Source organism: Molothrus ater, chromosome 26, assembly GCF_012460135.2.
Source record: "Molothrus ater isolate BHLD 08-10-18 breed brown headed cowbird chromosome 26, BPBGC_Mater_1.1, whole genome shotgun sequence".
Lineage (NCBI taxonomy): Eukaryota > Metazoa > Chordata > Aves > Passeriformes > Icteridae > Molothrus > Molothrus ater.
In genome coordinates, this window is record NC_050503.2 from 812,707 (window position 1) to 834,653 (window position 21,947).

General features: G+C 62.8%; 3 protein-coding genes across 3 annotated transcripts; 2 read left to right on the forward strand and 1 right to left on the reverse strand.

Moving 5' to 3' along the window:
• The first annotated feature begins 15 nt into the window (after positions 1-15).
• On the forward strand, positions 16-2,427 carry LOC118697054 (complexin-3). The gene is made up of 3 exons (XM_036399509.1): positions 16-886; positions 1,511-1,598; positions 1,910-2,427. The coding sequence occupies exons 1-3, from the start codon at positions 732-734 to the stop codon at positions 2,123-2,125; spliced, it is 459 nt and encodes a 152-aa protein (XP_036255402.1). The 5' UTR covers positions 16-731; the 3' UTR covers positions 2,126-2,427.
• Positions 2,428-7,576: 5,149 nt separating this feature from the next.
• On the forward strand, positions 7,577-12,583 carry RAX2 (retina and anterior neural fold homeobox 2). The gene is made up of 3 exons (XM_036399508.2): positions 7,577-7,648; positions 9,940-10,190; positions 12,072-12,583. The coding sequence occupies exons 2-3, from the start codon at positions 9,948-9,950 to the stop codon at positions 12,513-12,515; spliced, it is 687 nt and encodes a 228-aa protein (XP_036255401.1). The 5' UTR covers positions 7,577-7,648; positions 9,940-9,947; the 3' UTR covers positions 12,516-12,583.
• Positions 12,584-14,698: 2,115 nt separating this feature from the next.
• On the reverse strand, positions 14,699-21,947 carry LOC118696946 (mucosa-associated lymphoid tissue lymphoma translocation protein 1-like). The gene is made up of 17 exons (XM_054517351.1): positions 21,793-21,947; positions 20,983-21,124; positions 20,367-20,533; positions 19,737-19,867; positions 19,498-19,645; positions 18,987-19,165; positions 18,780-18,876; positions 18,585-18,632; positions 18,455-18,490; positions 17,872-18,075; positions 17,545-17,725; positions 17,181-17,255; positions 16,622-16,749; positions 16,408-16,554; positions 15,991-16,148; positions 15,766-15,900; positions 14,699-15,680 (listed from the first exon to the last, which is right to left on the reverse strand). Exons 2-17 carry the CDS (start codon positions 21,117-21,119, stop codon positions 15,426-15,428), a joined length of 2,226 nt encoding a protein of 741 aa, XP_054373326.1. The 5' UTR covers positions 21,120-21,124; positions 21,793-21,947; the 3' UTR covers positions 14,699-15,425.

The window sequence follows — 21,947 nt, forward strand, 5'->3', positions numbered from 1 at the left end:
GAAAGGCTTTGGGGGGGCCAGGAGCTCTGGCCCTTGGAACCCCCCATGTCATCCAGCCCCTCTCCCATCGGGGCTCTGTGCAGCAGGGGATTATGCTTTAATCAGACCCTGTATGGGAATTGCTTTCCTATAGATTACGGGCACGGGGCACATTCCCAGCCGTGGGGAGCCCCCAGCCCCGCAGGCTGCCGAGCAATCTCGGTCTCGGTGGAGCAGGGATTAGCGGGGGCACACGGGTGGGTGTGCCCCGCCACCGCCTCATCTGCTGCCAGTCCTCTGACCCTCGACTGGGTTTTTTCGGCTAATCCTCTTGTGTCTCCTCTGTGCTGACTTCCTGCACCCCCAATCCCCCTGAGTGCATGGTTCTGGGTGCCCACGGCATGGGGCTCTGCCCCGGGCTTGCCACGGCCCCATGGGTGCTGACCCGATTTTGGACCCACGTAATGGGGGGTATTTCAGCCTGACCCAGTGTGTGCTGCAGTTCAGTGACTCCTTTCACCTCCCTATCACTCTGATGAGGCAGCACCTGCTGTCCCCCGGCACTGCCACTGTCCCCTGCAAGCACCCTTGGGTGCAGCAAAGGGAAGGTCCTTCCACCCTGGCTGTGCCTTCCCCTCCTAATGCCTTAATCCGCCCCTGATCCGCGGTGCCCCTGGGGCTGGGCCCACTGACCTTGCGGGCACTGGGACCCGGTGGGCACCTCGGGGCAGGAGCTGCCACCACCACCCACCATGGCCTCCTTCTTCACGGCCACCCTGAAGAGCTTCCAGGGGGGCAAGGACGAGTCCCCCAAGGGGGCCCCCAAGGATGACAAGGCGGCTGCGCTGCCCAGCAGCATGGCCCGCGAGGAGTTTGAGGAATACCAGCGGCAGCTGCTGGAGGAGAAGTAAGGCTTTGCTGGGGCTGAGTGGGTCACTGAGGGTCCTCCAACACTCCAAAATCAGGATCTGATTATGTGGGTTTTCCCCAGGGTGGCACAGGACAGGGACACGGAGGCAGCTGGGGTAAGAGACAGTGCAGAGCAGGTGCCCTTCAGCGTGTCTCCCCCACAGCATGGGGGGTCCATGGAGGTGCTGGCACAGGGCTGTGACAGCACCTTTGTGCACCACAGGTGACAAGGGGAACCCCCAGGTGTCAGAGCCCCGGGATGGTTCCAGCCCAGCACCCTTGGAGCCCAGGGATGGGGGTCAGCACGGGATTGGATTCAGGTCCCACGTCCCTAGGACTGGGCACTGTGGGAAGCCAGCAGCTCAGCACCAGGGAGATGAGAGGCTGCAGGAGGAGCGAGTCCCTGCAATGGGTGCCTTCATCAACCACCTCTGAATCTGGGTGCTGAGCTGCATGGACAGGATGGGATTCCTGCTCCCAGATCCCCATTTAACCCTCTTGTGGGTCTCAGACCTTCTCCCTCCTGCCCCAGACCTGCTCTGCAGGAGGAGCAGGGTGATCGGGGTGGAGTGGTCCTGGGGGGCTCAGTGAGGAGGGGGTGATGGTGTGGCACCTGCTGCAGGATCGAGCGGGACAAGGCGTTTGCACAGAGGAAGGCAGAACGGGCCACAGTGCGGATGCACCTGCGGGACAAGTACCACCTGGCCCAGGTAAGAACCAGCCTGTCTGCGGGCCCGGGGGCTTCCTCTTGACCCTACATCGCCCGGAACAGCCCCAGGCCCCCGGCTGCCGTGCTCCCCTGGGCTGGAGGGATTCCTGAAGAGGGCAGCAGAAGGCCACTGTCTCCGTCTATCTGCCGCCCACTGTCCATCCAGCGTCCAAGTCTGGCACTGGACAGTCCTGGAATCGCGCCGTGTCCCCAGCCCCCTGGGACTGGCCATCCTCTGTCCCCCTTTCCCCGCTCCACCGTGGTGGGCACCGCGTCTGTCCCCACCAGACAGCCTCTCCCACCCGCGTTTAGGACGAGCGGGACGACGCCCAGGTGCACGTGGCCGGAGGGGCGGTGGAGCTGCCGCCGGACCTGGCAGCCATGGTGCACAGCGAGGAGGAGGAGGAGGATGGCAGCGCCGGGGCCTTCGCCTTCCTGGCGAAGCTGCGGCAGGTGGAGCTGCCGGCGCTGCGGGACCGCGCTCTGGGCGGCGTGGATCAGGTCAGGGAGAAGTGCGCCCTGATGTAGCAGCACTGCAGGGGCCATCGGCAGCCCCTGTCCCCGGGAGCCACGGCATGCCGAAGCTCTGGGTGCCTTGACTTGGGGTGCGGGTCCCAATACACGTTAGGCGTGGGTTTTCTTCCCCAAAACCATTCGCAGTTGCTTTCCCAGGGTGTGCAGGGGTGCAGAATGCGTGGGTATGGTCAGGTCCCTCTCGTGGTGCTCCTGGTGTGAGCCCCCACATGGGGCAGGTCCCTGACACCGTTACCCCCCTGAGCAGCCCTAGCACCGTGCACCATTTGGCTCAATAAATACAGCATTTGCCGGCACCGTTCTTGTCCTGCCACATCCCGCACCCACACAGTCCCTGTCCTGGTGGGTGAGGGGACACGATGACAGCGCTGGAGCCGGGCTGCTCCGCGTGCTCTGAGCCACCAACCAGCCCGGGATGCTTGGCCACTGGGTCCGTGCCCCCCTTCTGCAGCAGCCCCCACTGGGACCCAGTGATCCCCCTGGCCACCCCTTGGGGACAGCCCCGGAGCGGGTGTGGAGCATTTACTCCCGTGCTCGAGCATCCTCAGCGCGGGCAGCAGGGGCATCCCCTCGGCTGGGCCGGGGTGCCCGGCTGCCTCCTGCCCGGCCGGGGACTCTGTCCTGGGCCCTCGACAGCAGCGCAGGCTTAAATGCGGCCGCGCCGGAAGGCCGGGGGCTGCTGAGATCACTAATACCTGCCTATTTTAGCGAGCTCTAATCTTCCTGAGTCGCCTGTCCCCGAGGACTAAGCTCGCTGAACCCGTGTAAAATGTTCGGCCAGCGCTGGCCCCAGCGGCACCTCCCGCCGGAGCCGGAGCCGCCGGGAATCACGCTGTGTGTGCATGAAAGGAAGGACGCGCTGAGCCGCCTCCATCCTCCCCACGCCGCTGCCATCTGCTCCGGAAAGGCTGCGGGGACGGCCCTGCCCGGGCTGCCCACGGCCGGATCCAGCGCAGGTGGGCCGGGAGCTGTCCCCGAGCTGAGCGCTGCCAGCAGAGCCAGGGGCTCAGGAGCTGGAGCACACGGAGCAGGGAGCACACCCTGCATGCACCAGGCGCCCATTTCCCCTGGAACCCCTCCCGGTACCAGCCCAGGGGCTGCTGGAGCATCCCAGGGAGCGTGAGACAGGCTGGGCCTGACACCGGGGAGCCTCGGGGTGTTTGGTGACCCCACTGTCCCTGCTGACTTCATCATCCCTGCTGTCTCTGCCATCATCCTCATCCCCGTTCACCAGCTTTTCTTCAGAACTCAGGAGATCTCTCCCTTCAGGCACAAACCCCACCTGTGGGATGGGACCGTCTGTGCCATGCCAGTCCCTCGAGAGGATCCTGACGGGGCGTTCGCAGCTGTGGCACCCAGCACAACGCTGATCCCACCCCACATCGCCACCAAGTGCCAGCTGCTGGGATGGTGGCACTGAGGTCCACAACGAGCTCTGCCACCACCACCTCAGTCCTCCATCCCCGTTCCACATCAGGGTCCCATCCTGCTCTGCCGGGCAGCCCTCTCCCAGTGTTCCCAGTGGGGCTGCATGGGGACTCCCAGCGCCAGCTGGGATTCGGGTCAGGACCCTCCGCCAGGTCTCCTTGGCTAATCGTCCTCCCCCCCGCCCTCCCCATGCTGCCACCTGCCTCCCGCTCAGCACCCTTTTGGGTCACCCCTGCTGCCTCCCCGCCTGCCAAAGGCCTCTTAATGAACTAAAAAAGTGATAAATCCCCGGCCGAGCTGGTCACGTGAGGCCGGTGGCCCCCGGCCGCCCCCGGGCCCGACCCCCGCCTCCGGCCCCACCGCCCCGGTAAGCTGACGCAGCGTCTCTAAGCGTTAGCAGCTTTGCGCGCTAATAGGATTAGGGAGGTTTAAAACTGTCATTTGAGTGAACTAAACCCCCTGATACTCTGCATTGCACCTTCTTAACCAATTTGCCTTCAATTAGGGTAATTGGGAAACTAGCAAAGAAGTATAGCATTAATATTTTAAAGTGATGAAGCGATTACGGGCCTTGGACAAGGAAGCAAATCAATTTGCTATCTGCTCCTAAAAGGCAATTATAATCATTTGGCAAATCAGCCTGCTGCCTCCCCCCGGGCGAGGCAACACCTTGTGGCGGCTGCGGGGCCGGCAGGGCACACACAGCGCCGGGCCGGGCAGCTGGGCAGCCCCCGCCCCCGAACCGGGACCCTGGGCACCTCCCCGCACCCCCGGGCCAGGGGGGCACCCCGGGAAACCTGCCGGGGGCCACCAGTGCGGGGCACACGCTCCTGCACTCATCACAGTGGCCAGCATGGGCATCGGGAGAGTGGGGTCCAGTTTGCACCCCTGCCCCACCCATCACCCCTGCCCCACCCATCACCCCTGCCCCACACATGGCCCCTGCCCGGGGATGTCCCCAGCAGCTCCCTGCTCTCCCCTGCACTCCTGCAGCGCTGCCTGGCACGGGGGTGTCACCTCATCCCGGGGGCTCTATGGCCTGCCTGTGCAGGTCGTGCCATCCCTGGGGTGTGGTCTTGCCGTGCCCAGGGCAGTGCCAGCCTGTCCCTGCAGTGGTGGCACACTGTCCCCAGGGTAGTGGCGTGCCATCTCCAACACAACATCACACTGTCCCCAAAGAGGTGTGAGACAGGGCAGGTAAAGCCTCACAACCCCAGTGGGGGACAACGGGATGGCCTCGGGGCCCACAGCAGGACACAGAGGGGCTGCAGGGTCTCGCCAAGAGCAGCTGTGGTGGGGAGGGCACAGACCCACTCCGGGGCCAGCAGCCACCTGGCACAGGGTCCAAAACCCCCACAGTGACATTTGCCATCCGAAAGGGGAAGCGTGGCGAGGAGGGGAAGGGAGTGGGAGGAAGCCGAGACAGGCCCGGGGGTGGCGGCGGCTGCAGGTGGCAGGAAGATGGTTTTGGGAGAAAGTAAAAGTGAGCAAAGAAAGAAAAGGGCAAAATCCACCCCACATGATGGGGGCTGTGGGCAGCACCAAGCACATCCCCCAGCAGAGCCCAGGACTTCCACCATGATGTTTCCATCATTCTTTGGGGCCCAGGGGCAGCAGTGGGAGCGCAGAGGAGAATGGTAGCCCTGCCCCTCAGCCTGGCTGCCTTTGTCCCACGTCCCCTTAGGCCAAGGCCCATGGGGCACCCCCCAGGGATTGTCCCCTCGGCTGGATCCAACAGCTGGTGCCCACAGGGTGTTCCCATGCCTGGCCCCAGTGCTCAGTCCCATGTCCATGAGTCATCCCCAGGCCTGGGCCCATGGGCACTGCCCCATGGCTGCTCCCCACACTTGGCCCTCCTGCCTGGTCCCCTGCTCTGGTCCCTGTGAGTGTTCCCTGCCTGGTCTTCATACCGGGTCCCCAAGGCTGTTCAGGGGGGCTGGTCTCTATGGCTGGTCCCTGAGCCTGGGCCCACAGCCAGAGCCCAGAGCAGGGTCCCAGGCCGTGTCTGCACCCTGGGGCCTCAAGCTGGACCCCATGCCTGGTCCCCATCCCTGTCCCCACACCTGTCCCCATCTCTGCTCCCCACACGGGCAGGGCTCCGCAGGCAGCATCATGGGAGCCACAGGGCCACCCACACTGTCACGGGGCCACCTCCAGGCTCGCCATCCCTGTCCAGGGGGACAACACCCATCACTGCGGCATCCCCATCCCACCGAGGCTTGGGGCATCTGTCCCAGACCCCATCCCTGGGGCAGAGGCTCCACAGCCCAAGGAAATCCTGCCCCCTCCCCCTCCATCCTTTCTTCTCCGCTCCCCCTGTTTCTAATTCTTTCTCCTCGCCCGTAATGAGGGGATTACACGGCAAACTCCAGCAGGACGCCTTTGTGGGGAGACAATCCGAGTGGGGAAGGCAGTTCGGGGCTTTGTCCGCCACTGCCCCCCCGGACCCGTGCTGGGGGGACATTTAGAGCAATTACTTGTCCAGAAAGTAACTGTCAATCATTCTTAAAGGGGAAGGCCTCCAATTAATAACCTCGTCTTAATCCTTTGGACTCATTTCCAATCTGCAGTGCCTTGGTGACATCTGCAACACTAAATAAAGATTCTCCCGAGCCTTAGCACGGCGGTTCTGTGACAAATAAGAAGACTAGAGGCAACTTTGGCTGCCAAAGCTGCGAGATTGGTGAGGTTGAGCCGCTTGTTTGGTTCCCGGGAGGGACCAGCAAAGTTAAATACTCCTGGAAAAGCCGAGTTGGGCCCAGCAGGTAACGCTGTTTTTTTCCAATTCGGGACAAAGCGCTGAGGGAAGATGCTGAGAAAGGGAGTGGGTGTCCCCAGGGTGTGCCTGGGGTTGGTGTTGGGGACGGGGCTGGCACCATTCCCTGGGGACTCAGAGCGGGTGCGGGCGCCTGCCAGTGTCACTCACCCTGAGTCACACAGAGCCAGGGCCAGGAGCCACCCGGGCTCTGACCACCCATCCCTGGTGGCTCGAGCCCAGGGAGCCAAATCCTGGCACCCAGATGGGCTTCCAAAGGCAAAGAATGGGGTCCCAGTGGAAGGTGGGGCTGTCCCTGGACTGTCTCTTCCACATCTCCTGCTGACAGGGGAGGCCACCTGTCCTCACTGATGTTTGCAGTGCTCAGGAAGTGAGGAGTTTTACCCACTTTGACCAGGGCTCAATGTCATTTCTGTTGCTTTTTTGGGTGTCTTTACCAGCAGCTATTCCCTCCCCCCAGCTAGCAGCCCCCACAGGAAAAGCATGGGCTGGAGCATCGAGGAGAGGGGGGGAAGAACTCTTCTGAGGTATTGGGTCCTTATGGTTCTCAGCACAGTTTTGTAGCTTAAGGGCTTAAACCCAAAAATTGCTGCTAGCATGACAGAGGCTGCAGGAAGATGTCCTTTGGGAGCCAGAGTTCAGCAGTTCCCCCAGCCTCAGCTCAGCATGGCCTGTTTCCAGGCAGGATTCCCAAAACACTGGTGGCAAAGGCTTCGGAGTCCTGAGGCCAGTCCCTGGAGGATGGGGAAAATGGGGTGGTTGGTTGCTGCTGATGTCCCCCCAGCCTGGTCATTCTGTGCCTCCCAGCCAGGCTGAGGCAGACTGGGGGGGTCCTGCCCTGGTCCCCATCCCGCAGGGTCCGGGGGTGCCTCCCTGCTGCTGGGTCACTGTTGCTCTGCTGTTCTGCTGCTCATCTGTGCTCCCAGGTCGGGGTTTGCTGCTCCCTGGGAAGTTTTTGCTTTCTGATGGGGTCAGGGGGTGAACCACGGGCCTCTGTCTCTGCACCTTAGCCCTGTCCCCCACCATTGCCCCTCTTCTTCTCCCAGCTTGCCCCATCTTATCCCCAGCCCCCCCAGCCTCTCTCCCTCATCCCCGCAGTGCCCATCTCACTCATTCCCATTGCCTCAGCTCCTTCCAGCTCCCTCCCCACCATTGCTCCATGGGACCGTGGAACATGGCTGGGCAGGGCAGATGGGGATCCTGATGGGGTGCTGGGTACCTTTGGGGGGGTCTGTGACCCAGGAGGGTGCTCTAGGTGCTCAGCCCCCTCTCTCCTCTCCTTGCAGGTGCGGAGCTGCGCAAATGAGAAGCAGGTAAGCGAGAGCAGGATGTCAGTGGGGGACCCCATCCCTTCCCTGTGTCCCCAACCCCAGAACATGCTGTGATGCTCAGCCACCCCTCCCCCCACTGCTGCCTTGGGGCACCCCAGGGTGCAGCACCCAACACCCCTGCCCTCACTTGTGGCTCCCCTGAGGCCCCCTGAGACTGCCGGGCTGGACCCAGAGCCCCTGGGGCTACAGACACCCTGCCAGGGGCTGTGGGGTATCAGGGGGGCCTCCAGCTCCCAAAGGCACACACACCCTGTGCTGCACTCCCAAAGGCACACACACCCTGTGCTGCACTCCCTGCATACACAGCACTGCATGTGTACAGCACCCACTGGGTGTTCAACACACGCTGCAGACACTGCACACCCTGCACACACTGTAGACACTGCACACACACACCCTGCACACACTGTACACCCTGCACACCTGCATACCCTGCACACACTGCACACACTGTACACACTGTAGACACTGCACACACACACCCTGCACACACTGCACACCCTGCACACACTGTACACACTGCACACACTGCACACACTGTACACCCTGCACACCTGCACACCCTGCAGACACTGCACACCCTGCACACACTGTAGACACTGCACACACACACCCTGCACACCCTGCACACACTGCACACCCTGCACACACTGTACACCCTGCACACACTGTACACCCTGCACACACTGTAGACACTGCACACACACACCCTGCACACACTGTACACACTGTACACCCTGCACACCTGCACACCCTGCACACACTGCACACCCTGCACACACTGTACACCCTGCACACACTGTAGACACTGCACACACTGCACACCCTGCACACACACACTGCTCATGCTGCACACGCTGCACACACTGTACACTGGGTGCCCACAGCTCCTGTGCCCACAGGCTGTGCATGCCCCACACACACTGTGCTCCTGCACACCCACGGTGCTGTGCACACCCTGCATGAGCACTGTGCACGCACACTGTGCCCTGTGTGCAGCAGTGCAGACACTGCACAGCACGTGCTGCATGCATGGCACAGAGACACTGCACCCTGGCACTGCTCCCGTGTGGTGCAAACCACCCTGCACAGCTCCATCCCCGCACACCCCCGTCCCCACACATCCCTATCCCTGCACAGCCCCATCCCTGCACACCCCCATCCTCACCCACCCCCATCCCCACACGTGCACATCCATGCTCTGCACTGCTGCACACCTTCCATCGCATGCCCAGCCCAGCCCTTCCCCCCACACACCTGTGCCTCACTGGGAGCCTCCCTGAGCACCCCTGGGCCTGCCCAGGGTGTGTGTACCTGTGCCCAGGTACAGGCACAGCCGCTGCAGGCACACAGCGCACACCCCCACTGCACACACAGCACCCCACACAGACACCCTGTGTGTGCAGCCTGGGCAACATCCGACACCCAGCCCCTGCTCGCCGCCCTCTAGGACCTTCATTGCCCCCTCCCAGCATGAACTCACTCTCCTTTTCCCTCCCCACTCCCCCTTGTGAGGCATTAAGTGAGCCTTTGCTGACAGGTCTGGGCAATGCAGTGCCTTCCCCTTGCCCCAGGATTACAGTTTTCTGCCCCATTTCCATGTCTGCTGACATCCTCACGGTGGAAAGAGACCCTTAATCCCCTGCAAATACTGCAGGAAGATTTCAGATGCCGGATAAAAAGCTTAAAGATGAAACGTTGCGAGGGTTGAAAATGCTTATAAGCGTCACCCAAACGGTTATTAGCTGGGGGACAGCACCGGGTCACTCCCGCCCAGCCTGGGGACTGACACTGGGTCCCGCAGCGTTCCAGGGCCAGCCTTTTCCATGAAGAGGCTGGACAAGAGGAGCTGGGGAGGAAGGAGGGAATTAACCCAGGCTTGGTCCCCTCCAGGCCAGGGCAGAGAGAGATCAGGTTGGCCCTCAGTGATGGCACTTCCATAAATCCTCCATTTCAGAGGAAATCTGACTTTTAGCACCAGTGGGTTCATTGGCCCGGTGGCATCTGACAGCAGAGCCAAGTGCGAGGCATCCCTTGGATTCTGGGTCAGTCCCCAGGACCCTGGGTCAGTCCCTGGGACTGTGGATCAGCCCCCAGGACACCACAGCCCTGGGATCCTCTGCTGTGGCAGAGAGGATTATGCCTTTGCATAACCTGTTCCTAGGGCCACCCTACCTTCCCATCCCTCCTTTTCCTTGTCCGTCCATCCCTGGGCTGGGACACGTGCGGGGCCCAAAGCCCCCAGGCCCCTCTGACTCTGCGGTGCCCCGCAGGTGCCACCATGTTCCTGAATAAGTGCGAGGGGGACCTGGGGGAGCTGCGGAAGCCGGGGGACGGCGAGAGCTCCCCGCCGGCCGCCGCCGAGGAGGAGCAGCCCAAGAAGAAGCACCGGCGGAACCGCACCACCTTCACCACGTACCAGCTGCACGAGCTGGAGCGCGCCTTCGAGAAGTCCCACTACCCCGACGTGTACAGCCGCGAGGAGCTGGCCATGAAGGTCAACCTGCCGGAGGTCCGCGTGCAGGTAGGGAGGGCAACACCCCCGCACCCTGGATCTGTCCCTGAGCAGTGCACAGGGACCCCAAGGTGCTGGAGAGCTGCTCTCAGCTCTCAGCTCTAGCGCCAATGCCTCCCTCTGTGCCTCAGTTTCCCCACAGCTCGAGATGGGAGCGGCATCTCTGCAGAGAAAGCTGCTCCTGACAAAGACAGGGAAAGGGTTTAATGGCTGAGCCTTATTCCTCCATGGGGTCCCAGTTTGACTTACAAGGTCTCAGTTGGGCCCATGGGCCAGAGGCTCCAACAGGACACAGAGATGGTTTTCAGAAATTTTTTCCCCTTCTGGTGCTGGGTGCTCCCATCCCTCCTGCTGCTCACATGGGAAAGTGGCCAAAAAGCCCACCTTGGCTGATCGTGGCTCCTTCCAGGTTTTTGAGCTGGGAATGCACAAGATCCTCATGGATTTGAGGGTTTTAAGCTTGTTGGAGCAGGGCAGATTGGTGGGGCAGTGGGGCTGGGGAGGTTTTGTTCCTTAGGCTTCAGCAAAAGGCTCATGGGGGAACAGCAGAGCTTGGGAAGAGCCTGGGGTCCCAACAGTCTTCTCGCCACCTTTCCTGGACTGACAGGGTGAGATCAGGGAGGGAGAAAGGGTCAGGGAGCTGAATGAAACCACTGTGAATGAAAGCAGTAGCCCCCAAACAAATGAACTGAATTCCCCAGGCCTCAGCCCCAGTGAAGACAATGCAGCTTTTTTGTGGGGGTCCAAACCATAAAGACACCTCTGCTGAGCTCTCTGAGCAACAACCGGTTTCATAGGATCACAGAATCGTTCAGGTTGGAAAAGTGCTCTGAGTCCATTGAGTCCAACTGCTCCCCCAGCACTGCCAAGGCCACCACCAATCCATGTCCCCAAGTGCCACATCCACACGTCTTTGAAGTCCCTCCAGGAATGAGGACTCCACCAGTGCCCTAGGGAAGAAGTTTCCACTAATCTCCAACCTAACCCTCCCCTAGGGCAGCTTGAGGCTGTTTCCTCCTGTGCGCCCCTTGCTCCCTGGGAGCAGACCCTGACCCCCCCGGCTGCCCCCTCCACTCAGGGAGCTGTGCAGAGCCAGAAGGTCCCTCCTGAGCCTCCTTTTCTCCAGGCTGAGCTCTCCCAGCTTCCTCAGCTCCTCCTCATCTGACTTGTGCTCAAGCCCTTTCTCCAGCTCCGTTCCCTTCTCTGGACACGCAGTTTGCACCAGTGCAGCCCAGTGTCCACAACAGCCGTGAGCAGCCTGTGGAACCCTCCCCTTTCCCACCCAGCCATTCATCTTTCCTCCCCTTTGCCTCCTGCAGCAGATCCCTGTGCCCTGTGCTGCTCTGGGGACATGGGGACCACACTTTAATGAGCAGTTCCCACGGGGCCAGACGTCTCCACTGGATTTGGGTCACCAGTCCCTGTCGTTCCTGCTGGGTTTTGGCACAACTGTGGCTGTTTAACTTATGAAAGCTGTGACCAAGGGGCTGGGAAGGTCAGATAACATTGTCCCATGGACTGCTGGGAGTCTGCAGGGCCAGGGTGCAAGTTCCCTCGGAGCAAAAGGGGCTGTGTGCTTACACCTCTCCCTTCCACACCTTGGAGATGTCCTTGGTCTCTGGGGCTTGTGGGAGAGGTCTGGCAGAGGTGCTGGGGTTGCTGGAGCCCTGTAGGACAGCCCTTGTGGGATGGGGTACCTCAAACGGGACACCCCCACCTCGAGCACTCCCCGTGGGACACCCCACACGGGACACTGCACAATGGGACACCCTGCCTGGGGCAGAGGCACGGGGCAGAGGCATGGGGCATCCTGCATGGGACACAGCGTGTGGGGCACACCGCAAGGGCCCGACTGGGCACAGTGAGCTCACCTTGGCTCTCACCTCACAGGTCTGGTTCCAGAACCGACGAGCCAAGTGGAGGAGGCAGGAGAAGATGGAGGCCAGTTCCATGAAGCTCCACGACACCCCCGTGCTCTCCTTCAACCGGCCCCCCATGACCCCCAACGTGGGGCCCATGAGCAACTCCCTGCCACTCGACCCATGGCTGACGTCCCCCATCTCCAGTGCCACCACAGTTCACAGCATCCCTGGCTTCATGGGAGCCCCCCAGGCCCTGCAGCCCCCCTATGCTGGGCACTCCTTCCTCAACACCCCCCCGCCGATGGCGCAGGGCATGCAGCCCATGGCCCCCGCGCCCTACCAGTGCAGCACCCCCTTTGTGGACAAGTACCCGCTGGAGGAGGTGGACCAGAGGAGCTCCAGCATTGCCTCGCTCCGCATGAAAGCCAAGGAGCACATTCAGACCATTGACAAGACCTGGCAGCCCATTTGATGAACGCTCCCCTCCGAGCTCCCCGGCCGCCGCTCACGCCCCCGGCGCTGGCAGGCGAGGGAGGACAGCGGGTGCTCAGCAGGACCAAGCTGGCACCGGGCAGGGATGCCAGGCTGCCTCCTCCCCACACTGACCCAGCACCAGCGGTGTCAGGGAAGCGAGTCGGGGTGCTGGCAGGGCCCCATGGCTGCGGGGAAGCACTCCAGGAGAGCTCCTTTGCCTCTCTGAGGCATCAAGATCAACTGAGGACCTGGCTGAGGCTTAGGCATCCCACGGTGCCAGCGGGCCACCCACCACACCCCAGCTGGACACCTCCTTTCTCCACACCCCCTACCCTTTCCATTATTATTAATTTTTTTTTTAATGCTGCAGATTTAAACAAAAGTGAACAGAAAGCTCTAGTTTTGTAGGGAGTACTTGGGGGGATGTTTTAGCTGCGTTGGGGCACGCTGTGCTCGTGCCGGATGCGCCGAGAGCACGGGTGTATTGTGAGTAAAGAGATGAGCTGGACGGCTGCTGCTGGCTGGAGTCGGGCGCTGCGGGGCCGCGGTCGGGCTGTGCCCTCCTTAGCACGGCGTGGCTGCCGAGCTTCTGCCAGAACGGAGCTTTCTGTGGGGGCACCATCCCTGTGCACCCTCCTGCCCTGCTCCCTCGGGATGCTGCACACAGGGCTGGGCCAGGTCCAGGCACAGGTGACCTGGGATTGGCTTGTGCTGCTCCGTAGCCTCAACAGCTTGTCACAGGTCCCCTGCTCGACTGTCCCTTGGGGGCTGTGCCCACTGACCCCTGCCCCAACACTCCCAGAGGTGCCAGAGGGCTGCTGGAATTGTGTTGGGGGGAGGATGGGCGGCCGTGGGACCCCCGAGCGCCCTGGTGAGAGGAGGGGGTCGGCTGTGAGCCCTGGGCTCACCACAACAGGGTTCTTGGGGCACACCACACCTGGCTTATCCCTTGCCAGTGTTCCTTGCCAGGTGGGAGCTGGGGGGTGAGACAAGGTGCCGTGTCCTCAGGGGTCCCCAGAGTGGCTCTGCAGCTCTGTCCCATCTGCCCACCCACTGGAGCTCGGGGCACAGCCAGAGGCCCCAGCACCCTCACGGATGGCAAGGGCCAGCATGGCCCCAGCACATGGCTGAGCCCACAGGGGCTTTGAGGTGTTAAGCACAGCTGGGACAGCACGACAGGGGGGCTTATCCCTGGGTGAGTGGGTGCCCCGGGTCCCTGGGATGCCCTGAAGTGTCCAGGGTTCCTGGGGTGTCCCAGTCCCTGGAAGAGCCAAACGAGGGACAGCCCACCCCCCACCAAAGGTTTTCTCCAGAAAATCTTCCCACTCCGGACCTGAACAGAGTCTCCAGCTGCGTCCCCCCACGTCCCCACCGCGTCCCCCGGCCCAGACCCCGCTCAGTGCCCCCAGCCCGGGGTCTCACCCCGATCCAAACCCCCCGGGTCGGACTCTGACGTCTGCAGAGCCCCGGGGTCGGGCGGGTCTGCCCGGGATGCCAGCGGGCCGGGAGAGGCACTGACCCCGGCGAGACCCTGCTCCTTGTGCCCCGTCCCCCGGCTGCTGCTGCTCGTCTGTTTCGTTAGCGACAATTAAACCTTTAACAACCCATTAAACGCATAATCGATGCTCCCCGGCTCCCCGGCCCAGCTAATGGGGCGAAGCGCCCCGGCCGAGGCGAGCTCCGGCCGGCAGATAATGAAGCAACGGCTGCGGAAGTAATGGGGTTTGATCCGGGGGACGGGACGCGCTCAATGGGGGCTGCGCTTTTCACATGACATAATTGCCGAGGCTGGCGCCAGCCCGGGGCACCCCTCGGCCTCCCGAGCGCCAACAAAGGCCGGCTGGCGCTGGGAGCGGCAGCGCCGCACCCCCGGCTCGTTTGATCGGAGCCTTAATTGGGGCGAGGGTGCTCCGGGCCGGCCCCGCCACCGCGGCCCGGCAGCGCGGAGGGGCCCCGGCGGGAGGATGGATGGATGCGCCTCCCCATCCTTGGGGCTGGGGGCTGTGTGGGTGATGGAAATGAGCTGTTTTCCTTGGGGTGGCACGGGGGATGTCGGGGTACCTGCACTTGGTACCCGCCTTCCCTCCGTGGGTGCGGCCGGTGCTGCGCTGCATCTCCTGCAGGAAGGGGCAAGATTTCTGACCCCAAAAATGCCATTTAAACGCAGGGAGGACGAAGAAGCACTGAGCCACCTGGCCGGGCCACTTTATTGGTGCTTTCCCCGATGGATATCCACTGGAGCCTGTCCCAGCATGTGGGAGTTTGTGTGGGAAAAATTCAAGCAAAAAGGGATTTTTTCCCCTTAGATCCCAATCCTGTCCTGAAATCGCTCACTGCCCAGATGGGGCCGGTTCCTGTACAGTGAGGAGTGGGTGCTGCTGGCAGTGCTGGGGGTACCAGGGGGTGCTCCCACCCCCTCGTGGCCGAGCAGGAGCCCTCCCGCTCCCACCCCTGTAATCTCCTCCCGCGGGATTTGCCCCCTAAGCTGCTTATTTCTCTCTATTTCTCCCAGGCCTGAACGAACCTAGCCCTGCCCCGGCACGACGCCTCGAGCCTGCTGAGCCGTGGTCTCTGGCACTGTGCCCCTGCACTGCCTGGTGGTGGCCTGGCATGTGGGGCTGGCACTGCCCAGGGATGTGGAACTGGCACTGCCCAGGAACAGGGGGTGGCACTGCCCAGGGATGGGGGGTGGCACTGCCCAGGGATGGGGGGTGGCACTGCCATGCCAGGGACGTGCAGCTTGGGCCCACAGTCCCAGTCGTGCTGTGCTGTGCTGTGAGACCTGCACCCCTTGGCACAGGCCAGGGTGGAGGCCAGCCTCTGAGCACCATGTCCATGCCCTGGCCCCCCAGCAGGACAGGCACGGTGCCAGGGGGCTGCGGTGATGGGGTGGGGCCTCACTGTCCCTCTACAGGGTGTGGGAGCTGGGGCCCTCGGGGCTCAGGTTCTCCTCAGGGGTGTTGACCCATGAGCTCTCCCCTACCCCCCAGCTCCCGGGGGCAGAGGGGCACAGGGGGCTGTGGGCTGGGGAAGGGGGGGCTGCCCACTGCAGGTTGAGCTTGGCGATGAGCGGCCGCCCCACGTTCACCCGCTGCCGCTCCTCCACAAAGTCATCCATGCCCTGGTAGCGGTACTGCAGGCACACGGTGAAGGCCAGCTCCTGCTGCAGGGACACCAGCACCGTGGGCTCCTGCCCTGGCACGGCCATGGTCACGCCGTGCCCCGACACCGCTTGCCATGGCTCTTACCTGCAGCTTCTGCAAGCCACAGATCCGGCTGTAGAGGCAGCAGGAGGGGCAGCCGAGGCTCCAGACAGGTGCCAGCGGGCTGCCCAGCTCCTCTGGGCTCTCCTTGTTGGTGCACTTGAGGTCCACATCCAGCTCCTGCCATGACAGCATCCACGTGAAGACCACTACAGCTTCCCCCCCATTCCCCAGCGTTGCCCTGGTGGGGGCTTTGGCAGCTGCTCCCACCTCAGGAATATCAGTGAGCCGGGCCTCACACTTGGTGATGTCCTTGGGGGCAGCCACCACACGCGTGTAGATGATCATAATGTTGGAGAACTCGGCAGCGAAGCCCAGCTGGACGGTGACACCGCAGTCAAAGCAGAGGTGCCGGCTCTCCGGCAGCACTGGGGAGGGGACAGGGAGCACAGGGCTGGGACCTGCAGGGGCTCAGGACTTGAGCTGTACCCACAGGTGAGGCGGCCACTGGGTCACCCCAGAGCAGGGCTGCCAACATGTTGTTGCTGTCTCCAGGCTGGTGGCTCTGTGCCGGCAGTTTCTCCTCCAGGTGGGAGGAACCAAGCAGATGTTGTTCACAGCCTCTCTCTCCTCCCGGGGCTGTCCCCCCTCAAGATGCCAGCTTGGGACAGGCTGGCCATGACTCACCGTGAGCCTTGGCCCACTGCAGGTTCCTGGCAGAGGACTCGTCCTGGCCCGGGGGGCGGATGGGGTCTGTCAGAGCCCGTCTCTCTGAGAGGTTGCTGCGGAGCTCCAGTGCCTGCCGGCCCCGCGTGATCTCCAGAGTGCCCATGTCTGCAGGGGCACAGGGGGTTGGCAGGGGCCACCAGGGGGTCATTGTTCCCCACTGCTCCTCACTCACCCTCGGCCACCTTGTCCAGCAGCACCGTGATCTTCTCATCCTCCAGCAGCCAGCGCTTGAGGAAGGTGACGAAGATGCCGTTGGAGAGCTCACCCTGGCTCAGCTCATAGGCTTCGGCATCTGCACACCTGTGGGGACAGGGCAGTGGCTGGATCTGTCATGGGGTCTGGCACTCCCTGGGAATTGGCCCCCAACAGGATGACAGCCCTAAGGAAGCCAGAGCTGGGTGCCCAGCACTCTTCCTTCTCCTATCACACCATCTGGCCACTGTGCTGGGGACAGGCAAGAGAATGGCCAGATCCTGGATGCTTAAAGCATCACCAGCCCAAACCCCTGTGCTCTGGAGGAGTCTTGGAGCTTCATGCCTGCAGGTGCTGCCCAAAGCCAAGCAGTGCCATGGGCACCTCCCTGCCCTGTGAGGGACTGGTGGCTTCTGCTTGCCCAACCCCTCCAGCATCAAGGGTGGAGGGATGCAGCTGTGGGGGTCTGAGCCCCTGAGCTGGGCAGGGAGACTCAGCCCCACTCTGCCTGTGCCAGGGGATGGTGGGAAGGGACCCACGTGGCATAGCCAAAGACGATGTTGGCTGTGACCTCCAGCACCCCAACCTGCGGGATGATGTCATCATTGAGGTTCCTGCAAGAGAAGAGAAGCTCGACAGAGTGAGAACCAGTCCCCCTCCCAAAACCCACCCCAAAGCACACCAGACCTTGAGGGCTGCTCTGTGCCCCTCTGCCCACTCACTACAGCATTTGCTAGCTCACAGGGGCAGTGAAGTCTTGGGGCATTTAGACAAAGACAATGGGTTTAGATGGGACCCTGGGGGTTCCCCGCTACCCACTCCCAGGAGCCACCACCAACAGGTCCCTGTGCTGGCTCTCCCTGAGCGGCAGCTTGTCCCCAGGTGGTGGCAGGGCCGGGTCACCTCTTGCGACACATGTCAAGCAGGAAGATGTTGAGGCCGGTGCGGCGCTGCTGCATCTCCTGCAGCACCCGCTGCACGCACAGGCAGTGCTCTGACGTGTAGGCGCTGGGCGCGTCGATGGGCACCATGAAGCTGTTGCCAAAATTTTCATAGCCGTGCCCGGCGTAGTAGAGCAAACCTACTGGGGAAACAGAGGGCAGGTGACATGGTGACATCCCCTGACCTGCCAGCACCTGCTTCTTGCCTGACTGCACCCCAAGACTCCACCAGCATAAATCCCCCCCAGCTTCCCCTGGGCTGGAGCCACCCTGGTGGGTGCTGTCCCACCATAGACGCCTTTGTCAAGGAGGAGGAGGAACTCATCGACGGCCATCTGCATCTCAGCCTTGCGCAGGTCCAGCAGTGACACCACCTTGAAGTCGAGCTGGCAGAGGAGGGCACCGAGGGCATGAACATCCACGATGGGCGCCTGCAGCTGCTTGTGGTGCAGGTAGTGCATGTTGCCAATCAGCAGCGCCACTTTGTCTGTGGCTGCAAGGACGGGAGAGGGAGGTATTCTTACAGAGTGGGACACACCTGCTCTACATGCTGCCCACAGCCCACAGAGGTGACACCCAGCTCTGGCCAGCATCACGGTCCCTGGGTACCAAGGTACCCTATGGCATCCCTGGCTCACTGATCCCTGAACCCTCAGATTATGGGTAAGGGCTAGGGTTGGGGATTTGGGTTGACGGTTAAGGTGCTGATCTGCTCTCCTAATTCAGGTTGGGGATGGGCTGCTGTTTCACTCTTCCAGTATGCTGCATCCAAAGCATTCCTGGTCTAGTAAAGCCTTATGGGGTGACAGTGGTGACACTGGCTACAGTCAGAGCCCCCCAGGGCCACCAGCCCCTCCTGGGCAGGCTCTTACCATACAGCTGTCCAGGGCTGCCATGCTCTAGGGAGCCTGGGAAGAGAGAAATGCTGTGCCATGGTCCTTCAGTGCCAGGGGAGCACGGCGGGCAGAGCAGCACAGACCTGTCCGCTCTGCTCCCACCTACCTCCATCCCCCTCCTGCCAGGAGCCTCCAGAGGTGAAGAGCCGTGGGCCTGTGGCAGAGAGGATGGTCAGGGACCCTAAATATGACATCACCTCCCAGCATGGGCTGCAGTCCCCCCAAAAACTGTGCAGCCATGAGGGCTTTGCTGGGAACAGAGCAGGTGGAGGGGTCACAGAGGTTTGTCTGGGGCCCTCACCAATCTCCACATCCACCTCCTGGCTCCACACCTCGTGGAAGAGGTTGAACACATGGCAGGAGTAGCTGCCCCGCTCGGCCGTTGTCACCAGCTTCACCTGCCAGCAGGGCAGAGCAGGAGGCTGGGGCAGTGTGCCAGACCACGCTGCACCATGGCAGGCTGTGCCATGCTGTACCATGCTGTGCCATGCCAGAGGTCCCTCCATACCTGGAACTGGGGTGCCTGTGCCCCTTCCACGGGGCGCCGGTTCCTGAACCACTGGTACTGGGGCGGGGGGTTGCCAATGGCTCTGCACTCCAGGACCAGCGTGTCCCCCTCGGCCAGGCGGCACGGCCGCGGCTGCCGCAGGATCTGCAGCCCTGCCATGCTCGGGCAGTAGCCACTGCCTGGGCAAGGGAAGGGTGGGAAATCAGGCACCCAGCCATGGAAGCATTCTGCAGCACTGCTCCAGGCCCCAGGTTCTGCAGCCACAGGCCCTGGCACCCATGGATGGCATGAGGCAGCAGGCATGAGGAGGGCATGTGACTCCTCTGTGGGTACCATCACCCCAGCAAGCCCAGAGACCTTCACAGCTGAGTCAGGGCCTTACATGGCAAATGATACCACTCAGGATCCATTCCTGTCCTGACGGGGCAAGAGGTGCCCTGCACAAGATGTCCCAATCAGGCAAGTGGTGCCCCATAGCTGCCAGCCCAGGGACAGAGATCTCAAGACCCACCTGAGCTGGGGCTGCTGCTCTTCTCCACCTGCACATGAGCCCACCTGGAGAAGGTGAATGTGGCCCCACAGTTCACCCGGCAGATGTACCACTGGCCCGCAGGAGTGGCTGTGTCAATCACCAGCTCTGAGGATGTGGCTCCAGGCACCTACAAGACAGGAGGAGGCCAAGGAGTAATGTGCTCCCTCACCACAACCAGGGTGTGGGGCCCTGATCAATGTGGCACAGTGGGACCTCACCTCCTGCCTCCCACAGAACCACTGGTACATGAGCCCTGGCGGGCCAGTTGCACAGCAGGTCAGGGACACCTGTGTCCCCTCCGCCACCACCTGCGACTCTGGCTGCACCGTGATGCGAATGCCATCCTGGACTGTGGGAGAGGAGAGACCAGCCGGGGCTGGTTGAGTCCCCTGTTCTGCACCACCCCATACCATCCAGTGCCATCCTATCTTGCCCCACCCCCACCCACCACAGATTCTCCTCTCCCAGCCCAGCCCATCCTATCACATCCCACACCTCTGTCCTGTCCCAACCATCTCATCCCACCTTGTCCCATTGGCATATTCAGTGCTATCCCATCTACGCATCTCATTTGTTTCAGCCTATCCCATCCTACTCTGCTCTATCCTATCCCATCCCATCCTATCCCATGCTGTCCAAATCTGTCCTGTCCCATCCAATCAGACCACATCCCATCCTATCTCATCCTGTTGCATCTATCCCACCCCACCCTGCCTGCCCAGCACCTCGCAACCAGAGCATGACCCCCAACAGGAATTGCTGTTCTTCACCCCCATGCCCATTTCTTCTTGCTGAGCCTCTGCTCCCGGTGCTCCCCTGCATCCCTCGGTCCCTCTGTCCGTCCCTACCGGCGGAGCTGAGCACCCGGCAGGCCTGTTCGTGCCCCATGCGCTCCAGGCAGCCCAGCAGGTAGCGGAGGGTGCAGTCGCGCTCGGCCAGGAGCTGCAGCAGGCACTGTGTGGGGCTGCCGCGGGGCTCCAGCACCTTCAGCGAGCACATCTCCAGCTCCTCCGCGCTGCAAGCGCCCGCAGCCGTCAGAGCCCCGGCCCCGGCCCCGGTCCCAGCTCCAGCCCCAGCCCCGGTCCCATCCGCAGCCCCGGCCCCAGCCCAGCCCCGGCCCCAGCCCCAGCCCCAACCCCAGCTCCAGCCCCGGCCCCTGCCCCGGCCCCAGCCCCTGCCCCGGCTCCAGCCCCGGCCCCAGCCCAGCCCCGGCCCCAGCCCCAGCCCCAACCCCAGCCCCGGCCCCCGCCCCAGCCCCAACCCCAGCCCCAGCCCCAGCCCCTGCCCCGGCTCCAGCCCCGGCCCCGGCCCTGGCCCCAGCCCCAGCCTCAGCCCCCTCCCTCGGGGCGGATGGAGCCCAGCCCGGGGGGAGCTGATCCGTGCGCCCTCGCTCAGCCCCCGGCAGAGCTGTGCCCACGGTAACCCGGTCAGGGACAGCCCCCGGCGGCGCTCCCCCAGCCCTACCTGCACCTGAAGCGTTTCTCGGCCCCGGCCAGCTCGGCCAGCTTGCGCCAGCCCCGGCCTGCGTTATCCAGCAGCTCACACAGCCGGGCCACCACGTCCTCGCCCAGCGAGCCGATGGGCATGCTCCAGTCCCCCATCGCTCCTGGGGACCCGAGGGGACCAGCTGTCAGTGGGTGACTGACGGGGTGCCAGGCCCTCTGGGCACAGGGTGACTAAGAGGGGAGAGCAATGAGATCCCTGGTGCCAGGAGCCTGAGGAGGTCCCGGGACCTGGCTGGATCTGGCCACCGGCAGCCAGCCAGGAGTGACACACATTGCCACTGTGCCAGCTGGGTGGCACAGGGGACTCCACTCACCCCCCAGCCTTGGGCAAGGAGCCAGGGCACTTTAGCCGGGCCCCAGGAAAGGGACCTTCATGGAATGGGGTCTACAGAACTAGAAGGAGGGATAGCTCCCGTCACCTTCCCTGTCCTTTCAGGTGACACAGAGAATGGGGCCCCAGTACCTCTTTTCTACTGGCAGAGATCCCAGTGGGGCAGCAGCAGCCCCCCCTTGCTGTCACCAGGCCTCTGCATGGTGGCTCTGAAGCCACCATGAGTGGCTTACAGAGGAGTCAGCATAGGGTACATGGGGGTCTTAGGACTGTGACCCAGCTCAGCTTGCCCTGAATCCTGGGAAAGGTTTGTGTGACACAAACCATCTGGATGGGGCAGTTCCCTCCTCCTCCCCTCAGGTCCCTTCCCAAGAACCCACCCCAGAAGGACCCTTGTCCCCAGGACTGAGCTGCCCAGAGAAGCTGGGTGACACTCACCCCAAGCAGGGGGCTCCAAGACAGAGGACAGGGACCCAGGTGCTCCGTCTGCTCACCTGCTGCTGGATTTGGGATCTGGACACACTGGGGGTGGTGAGGGGAGGGTGAGCTGCAGGCCTGGCAGGGATGGGCACTCACCGCAGGGTATGGCCGAG

Bases quoted from the DNA above. Each gene is read 5' to 3' on its own strand.
- LOC118697054 (XM_036399509.1), top strand. From the start codon at position 732: ATGGCCTCCTTCTTCACGGCCACCCTGAAGAGCTTCCAGGGGGGCAAG. The intron at 887-1,510 runs GTAAGGCTTTGC...CACCTGCTGCAG, and splicing joins CGGCAGCTGCTGGAGGAGAA to GATCGAGCGGGACAAGGCGT. The intron at 1,599-1,909 runs GTAAGAACCAGC...ACCCGCGTTTAG, and splicing joins ACAAGTACCACCTGGCCCAG to GACGAGCGGGACGACGCCCA.
- RAX2 (XM_036399508.2), top strand. From the start codon at position 9,948: ATGTTCCTGAATAAGTGCGAGGGGGACCTGGGGGAGCTGCGGAAGCCG. The intron at 10,191-12,071 runs GTAGGGAGGGCA...CTCACCTCACAG, and splicing joins TGCCGGAGGTCCGCGTGCAG to GTCTGGTTCCAGAACCGACG.
- LOC118696946 (XM_054517351.1), bottom strand. From the start codon at position 21,119: ATGGGGGACTGGAGCATGCCCATCGGCTCGCTGGGCGAGGACGTGGTG. The intron at 18,877-18,986 runs GTATGGAGGGAC...CCCTGCTGGCAG, and splicing joins CACAGGCACCCCAGTTCCAG to GTGAAGCTGGTGACAACGGC. The intron at 18,633-18,779 runs GTGAGGGCCCCA...TCTCTGCCACAG, and splicing joins GGAGGTGGATGTGGAGATTG to GCCCACGGCTCTTCACCTCT.